Source organism: Hippopotamus amphibius, chromosome 7 (genome assembly GCF_030028045.1).
Source record: "Hippopotamus amphibius kiboko isolate mHipAmp2 chromosome 7, mHipAmp2.hap2, whole genome shotgun sequence".
Taxonomy (NCBI): Eukaryota; Metazoa; Chordata; class Mammalia; order Artiodactyla; family Hippopotamidae; genus Hippopotamus; species Hippopotamus amphibius.
Window position 1 is genome coordinate 149110709 of NC_080192.1, and position 8368 is coordinate 149119076.

At 39.6% G+C, this 8368-nt stretch overlaps 1 protein-coding gene across 1 annotated transcript; it reads right to left on the reverse strand.

Moving 5' to 3' along the window:
* Positions 1-2619: 2619 nt before the first annotated feature.
* On the reverse strand, positions 2620-3192 carry LOC130857379 (chromobox protein homolog 3-like). The gene has a single exon (XM_057743017.1). It carries the CDS (start codon positions 3190-3192, stop codon positions 2641-2643), a length of 552 nt encoding a protein of 183 aa, XP_057599000.1. The 3' UTR covers positions 2620-2640.
* Positions 3193-8368: the final 5176 nt, after the last annotated feature.

Here is an 8368-nt window from a genome sequence, read left to right on the forward strand (position 1 = left end):
CAAAGACCCAACGCAGCCAAAAAAATACAAAATAAATAAATTAAAAAAACAAACATTAAAAGAAAAAAAAAAGACCCCATGCTCCCAGTTCAAGGGAAGGAGCGCTGGTTCAATCCCTGGTCTGGGAACCAAGATCCCACATGCTGTGCTGTGTGGCTAAAGAAAAAAAACAAAGAATAAAATACTTAGGAATAAATCTAACCAACGAGGTGAAATACCTGTACTCTGAAAACTATATGCCATTGAAGAAAGAAATTGAAAAGATACAAATAAATAGAAATATATATATATATATATGAATGCTGACCACATTAATCTAACAGCAAAATACTACAACCAACCTAAATGTGTTCATACCCAACAACCGATTAAGCTGGGGGCCCTGCATACAACAGCCTAGTGTTCCTATTAAAAACAGATAAAACATATTACCACGTACAAGGCACAGTTCTAAGTGCCTCAAATGCTTGCATTTCATCTTGATTTATCTCTATTTTATAGATGAGGAAACTGAGGTACAGAGAGTTGAAATAACTTGTTAAGAGACTGCTATACTGCTGGTTTTGAAGGTCGAAGGGGCCAGAAAAAAAGGAATATAGATGGCCTCTAGGAACAGTAAAAGATTTTGCCATCTGAGCCTCCGGAAGGAACCAACGCTGATACCTTGACTTTAAAAAAAATTTTTTTTAAATTTTTTATTTTTTTGGCCATGCTGCCAGGCATGCAGAATCTCAATTCCCCAACCAGGGACGGAACCGACACCCCCCGCAGTGGAAGCACAAAGTCCTAACCACTGGACCACCAGGGAAGCCCCAGTACCTTGACTTATTTTGGACATCTAACTCCAGAACTAAGATAATAAATTTGTTAAGTCATTCAAGTTTGTGACAACTTTTTATAGCACCAATAAGAAAAAGACATAATACTAGGGATATTAAAAAACATGGACATTATTTCCAGAAATGCTCTCACTAAACTAAAATTTGATGTAGGGTCATCAATTTCTGAACGAAAGGTTCTATACCATTTACAAAACCCACTGTTGAGCAGTGCTAGGTCTACAAAAAAGAGTAGTAAACAGCTTAGTATAGATGATTTCCTTTTTTTTACATAGATTTTGGAATTAGTAGAAACGTATCTATCACAACGGGATCAGTCCTGTCAGAATACCTATGATGGTATTTTTAAGATGGCAGTTTCAACAAATTAGAATCTAAGTAACAAAATTTTACTTTAATGAAAAAACTTCCTCTTAGGCAACACCTGAAACTAATTTTAAACATTTTTGTGTTCATACATATTCTAGTTGAAACTCCTGAGCTCAAAGGATCTAAAACAGGTACTCTAATGCCTTAGTGGTATCACACTATTTATAAACATGAAGTTAATTCAATTGTGTTTCTACTCCCACTAAAAAAGCCATCAGATAAAGTCAAATAACATAAACGAATATAAAACTATTTATTGACCACTGTTCACCAGTATTTACAATGAAGTAAACAATATACAGTTGAATAACATTCTGATTACTACAAAGTTATTGTTTTTCCTGGCTTCTGCTGAACCAGTAACCCCAAATACTGAGAAGACTGAGCGTACACGTAAGAAATGGGTTGGGGTGAAGTTTGAGAAAAACATGCAGATCAAGTTTAGATTAGAAAAGTGTGTTTACTCATTTATTCCTGCAGATCCTATATTGTCAACATCTCTAACCATCTGATTAGGTTTCCATGAACAAGTCTGAGACATTACATGTATCACAGCCTTTCAGTAAATATAGCACAGGGATTTCAACCTCTTGTAAAACGATTCACCAAAAGGAACCTTTAAATGTCCGGTTAACTAAGTCTTGCTTGGCTAATTAAAACATACCAAATATTTGCTAGTTTTTTCATTTGGGTGGGGAGGTTGTTGATAGTGATAAAATTTTCCTTTTAGGAGTTTTGCATATAAAAGTACATTTATATGACTGTAGATATGGATGCAGATTCTGATAGGACTGCTTTAAAAAATTATCCAATTTAAATTGTTTACATTAATTTGTCTACTTAATTACAAAATTATTTAATTTGAAAGGTTAAAACTTAAATTTTTCATTTTAAGTTGAAGTGATTTCTTATACTGCTCAAAATGATGGAATCCCAGAAACATGGGCTTATTCATGGTTGTGAAAAGCTGTTTTTGTTTTGGTAAATGTATTTAAATAACAAAAAACCCCAAACCATTTACATATATATTTTATGTATACACATTCAAAAAACCCAGAATGGTCCTTAGGCATATATGAGTTAAATGCAAATTCTAAATTCTGACTGAGTAATGACTATGGAGACTTCCCCCAACATTTAGAAAAGCTGTTCTCTAATGCAGAGGAAATAACATACCGTGGTATCAAATGTTCTTTTCTGCTAAAGGAAGCAACTACAGAAAGCTTTTATTTGTTCAAAGTAACCAGTGCTACAGATGCAAAAAAACAAAACAAAAACCCAACAACTTCCCCAATACTACGTCAAAAGAACACATCAAACTTGATTTTCATTAGAATGTAGTTATTTCTTCACACTAATAAATCAAAAATCCAAGACAAATTTTATATATATATATATATATATAAATATATATAAAAAGCAACACAAACAATTATTGAGCTTCATCTTCTGGACAAGAATGCCAAGTTAGTCTCTCTTCATAAAAAGCAATTACAATTTGAGGACACTTCATATTTGCCTCCTTTGCCAGCACCAAGTCTGCCTCATCTGAATCCTTCCATTTCATGAGAAACATCAATTCTCCACTGCTGTCTGTGGCACCAGTGATTCGTTCTGGATCAAGACCTCTGGCAAAACCTCTTGGTGTATCAGCAGCATCTCTTTTCTTCTTTGATTTGCTATCATCAGATTCACTGTCAGATAAAGATTTTCTTTTTGTTCCATCTTTTTCTTTACCAGCTTTTTGAGAATTAAGAAATGCTTCAATGAACTCTGGACAATCTACATGTTCTTCAGGTTCCCAAGTATTGTCTGCATGTGTAAATCCCTTCCACTTCAGGAAATACTCCACCTTCCCGTTCACGACACGTCGGTCCAGTACTTTTTCTACTACAAATTCTTCACGTTCTGCCTCTTCAACATTTTTACTCTTCCCATTCTGTTTCTTTCCCATTTTTTGCAATGTAGTTTTATTGGAGGCCATTTTTTATTGCAGACTTGAAGAGCTGTTATTCACCACTTCCGAGCTGCTCCGGGTCCCGGGTCTGCGGCGTCTCCTGCCCTGCGCGCCTCAAGCTCCCTTTTCTTCTTTTTTTGAGGCTGAATAATATTCCATCGAGTGTGTATACCACATTTTCTATATTCATTCATCTTCCAATGGAAACGTAGGTTGCTTCCACCTCTTGTCTGCTGTGGGTAAAGCTGCAATGAGCAGACATGAGCGTGAGATCCTGTTTGAATTCTTGTGGGGGTAACCCCAGAAGTGGGATTGCTGGAAAATACGTAGGCAGTTCTATTTCTGATCATTTGAGGAGCCTCCATACTGATGCCATGGTGGCCACACTAATTCCAATTCCTCCCCACCCTTGTCCACACTTGTTATTTTCCATTCTTTTGATTGTAGCCGTCCTGATGAGTGTGAGGTGGTAGGTAGTTCACTGTGGTTTTGATTTGCACTTCTGCAATGATGAGTGACATTGAGAATCTTTTCCTGTGTGTATCGGCCATTTGTATATCTTCTTTGGAGAAATGTCTGTTCAAGGCCTTCGCCCATGTGTTAGCAAGGTTGCTGGTTTTGCTGCGGCTGCTGCAGTGTGCGTGCTGTCACACCGGACAGTTACCTTGTGATACATGTGCCCAGAACCCGTCATCTGACACTAGGGTTCATACACAAGTATGAAAAAAAAGAAAAATAGGTCACTTTGAGATTTCATTTCGTTGAGGGTTTCTCCACCTCAGCCCTACTGACATTTTGACCGGAACAATGTTTGTGGCGGGGGGTATTCTGTGCATCCTGGGTATCTGGCAGCACCCCATTCCCCCAGTTGTCACAAACACGTCTTCAGACATCGGCACGCGTTGGGGTGCAGGGACCCACACCCCTGTCTGAGAATCCCTGGCTTCACTGTCTGAGGACCCAGGAGTAATCGTGATACTGAAGCCTCACTGGACTCTTATTCTGGGTGTTATCCAAGACGCCAAAGACCTGTTTTGTCAAGGTTTTCCTTTCTCACCCAAGCAATATTTCGCACTGGAGTGAGGATGATTTTGTATGCCTGATAAGCACACGTGAGAAGGTCAAAAGACAGATATCCACTAATCTTCCTTTTGAAGAGTCTCCGTTGGTTAAACTTTTGGGATACAAATGACTCCAAGGGAAAATGTTGATATTTTAGAGGAATTTATACTTTCTTTTTACATAAAAAAAGTCTTATCAGCAAATGGTTTGAAGCCAACATGGAGATACAATTTGTTCACAAAACAACTAGCTTAGTATTATTTCAATTATATTTGACATATGTACTGTACTCTAAGAATATAAATATAAAACATCTCTCTCAAGACCACTTATAAATAGTCTTAAAAAAATAAACTCTCTGTGTAATTGCTCTTGAATTTTGGCATGCACACATGGTCTTTAAAAATGACAACAAAAACTCTCCTTTTAATTTTTCCCTGGTGTCCGCTTTAGCAAATTGTCTATAGTTCACCAAATTTTTTTGAACACAGTTGACATGTCTTCTTAACTGTATTAATTATTAAAGAAAATATCAGATAAGCCATTATCTCTTTTTCTACAAGATATTGGAATATCATATACATATTATTATACATTTTTATTATATATGCACATGGCTATAATATTTTTACAGATCAATTTGGAAATATATAATAGTATTAAAAAAGAGTGTTTCTTCTGTCTTTATATGAATTAAAAAATGAGATTCTACTGTGCATTGCTATTTTTATACATTGCTTTTTAGATTTTCGCATTTCTCCATGTTTAAAAAAATCCCTGGACATAATTTTAATTGTTACGTAATATTCCATTTTTCTCCACTTGCTAAATAATTTCTTGTTGTTATACATGTGGATTATTTCCAACTTTTCACTGTCATATACATCTTTGTGTGTAAAGTTTTCTTGTACCACCCATTTGCCCAGAGAAACTTCTAAAATACTAAGTCAAAGGCTATATTTCAAAACATTTTTTTTAAGCTCTTTATTAGAATATAACTGCTTCACACTCTTGTACCAGCTTTTGAGGTGCACCAAAGTGAATCAGCTGCATTTACACACATATCCCCTCTCCCCTCCCTCCCGCGACTCCCTCCCACCCTCGCTGCCCTGGTCCTCTAAGGCATCACCCATCATCGAGCTGGTCTCCCTTTGATATACGGCAGCCTCCCGCTAGCTATCTGTTTGACAGTTGGTAGTGTATACACATCTGTGCTACTCTCTCACTTCCTCCCAGCTTCTCCTTCGCCCCACCCCCCACCCCTGTGTCCTCCAGTCCATTCTCTGCATCAGCATTGATGTAACAAATTGTTTCTTTAACAAGACATACACATTTGTTCAACATCAATAAGTATTAAGTATTAAGAAATAAGTATTCCCAATATGACATGTTTCCAAGAAGTCACAGAGGCCTGCTGCTTGTAGAATTACATAGGCATGCATTTAAAAGTGAGGACATTTCCGTTCATGAAAGCAGAGATGCTAAACGAGGACGGAGCTGAAACAGCTAACATCCACAAGCTTCCCAACAAACACTGATAACTCTGCTTAAAAACTGAGCTGTCTGATGCTTTCATCCTGTACAACGTTTCTTTATCTGGGCAAGTCAAGTTTCTTTCTTAGTAGCTATTGTGATTCTGAACTAGATAATGGTACAGGATTTCAAACTCCTGTATCTTTGATGTGCCAGCCACAGGAATCCACGTGCAGATGATGTACTCATAAGGAACCAGAACTATTAGCTCATTCGGTTTTGCTTTCAGGTGTAATTTCTTTTTTATTTTATTTTTAAACTTTTTATTATTGAGGTATAGTTGACATATAATATTGTATTAGTTTCAGGTGCACGATGTAATGACTGAATAGTTGTACACATTGTGAAATGAGCACCACACTAAATTTGTGTACCATCCGTCACCATTCATGGTTACACATTTTTTCTTGTTTTTCTTGTGATGAGGACTTTGATTTTGTATTTCTGTTTATTCTCACAACTTTGTTAATCACTACTTTTATAATTTTTAACTATTCTAAAATTGATTCTTTATATTGGCTTTAAGGGTAATTTTTTTATGTAAGTCGAAATAATTGTAAGAATATTATAAAGAACTTTACGCTTTTTCTCCGGTTGTTTACATTTTACTTCATTTGCTTACTACTTCGTAGATCTTTTTTGTGTTTATATGTGCATATTATTTTTTCTGAACCCTTTGAGAGTAAGTTTGAGACAGTGGACCACTTTATCCCTAGATACTTAGGTGGATTTCTCAAAAGTGAGAATTTATGATGGAGGGATAGATTTATCTAATACTATATAACAAAGCACCCCAACACTTACTCGACTAAAACAGCAAACACCTGTGTGCTTTAGGGATCCTGGGTCTTCTGCTCTCGCATCAACAGCCAGGGCCGTGCTCTCGTCCGAAGGCTTGGCCGAGGCCAGCACTGCACTTGGACTGGAGGCCTCAACGCCTGCGCTGTTTGCCTGGGGCCGCCCGCCGCGCGTCGCCACGTGGGACCTCGCGTGGGGCAGCGCACAACGGGACAGAGGGCCTCCGTCGGAGCAGGCAGCGCCAGGAACAAGAGAGCACAGCCAGGAGGAACTCCGAGACTTTGATGCCTCTGCTGGAAGCACGGCCGGTCACTTCCTCCACGTTCTGCGTATTGGAAGCGGGTCACAGTTCAGCCCACCCGAACAAGAGGAGTTTGCACAAAGGCCTGCGTCTTTGGAGGGGCCCCTCAGGGCTGCCTACCGCAAGAAAGATTTGATCTGACCACCCACCTCTAGAGAGCTTCCAAAAGTTGAATTACTATTTTGAGGCTGAATGTCACAACACATCCTCCCAAATCATTTTGATTGTGTGCTTTATGTTACAAAAAAGTAACAAAGACTAGTAATACTTTCACATATTTATAATAAAAACACGTTTCTGTTGATGAATTATTTACCTGGAGTATTAATTTCCCTTAGAATAGTTCACTTTCGTGTTCCTGGAGGAACTGGAACGAAAATCACGCTCATAATAACTTCCTTTCCCCAGGGAAGAGCAGTGACTATTTGGAAATAATGAAATAATTTGCACATTTTCTTTAAGAGCCATATCATCCCGTTTGTTTGCCTGTAAATATGCAGAGGGAGTTTTATACAACAAAACTACGTAGGCTCCCTCTTCACCCCAACTTCAGTTAGATGAACATGCCACCTGTGTGGCCGAAGGACGGGCACGCAGCTGTGTGGGCAGCAACGGTGTGCCCAGACCCCGGGAGCAGTCCCCCACTGGGCAGGGCGGCCCCAGGGCCGCCCAGGAGTCACCTCCACAGACACATCCCTGCTCCTGAGACAGATGACGTGTCTCGGTTTGGGGCTGTGCCCACTTACTCCTTTCACTTCTTCTCTTACTCTAAAAGCATCTAGGGAATCTTGACCTCGGCCCAGTGGGCCAGAGGAATAAAATGCCGTCCCTGTATTTAACGTGTTCCTAAGGCTAGCAAGGGAAATGAAGGACGCTTACAAATCACCGCATTGCATTCCAGGTTGAAAATGCGCGCAGACGGCCACCTCTCACAGGGAGGCAAAGAGTGCGGAGCTGTGAGGCTCAGCGGGCAGCCGGCCTCTGACCCCTGCCTGCTCCTGGACGCAGCGCCTGCCCTCCGCCCTCGCACACGCCCTGCCCTCCTGTCCGGGGTCATGCCCAGCTTTCTGAAGCTCTCGTGCCTTCTGCCTCTGCCTTACTCACACAGCACCCAGTACTGAATAAATCAGTGTGCCCACTCCTTTCTGGTTCAAACATTGTTCTAGGCACGTCACCAGGCTACACATTTCGTCCACACATCGGCTCTAAGACACAGATATGGTTTTTTTTCTTTAACTGGAAGAAAATTGACGTTCGAAAAAGTATGTCCAAGCCCTGAAACCCAGCGTCTTTCCACTTTCCACTCAAAGTCTAGTTACTTCCTGATGGACATGCTCTGTGGCCAGAACAGACACAAATTCTCCACAACTTTCTTCTCTGTATCAGAGCGCTCTAGCAAGACAGGCTTTTCGCAACTTTTATTGCGATAGAGGTACTTGAGACCTTTGCCGATCACAATGCCAAAGCGAAAGGTGGTCTTTTTTCTTTAATCACTGCATCGAGGAATTT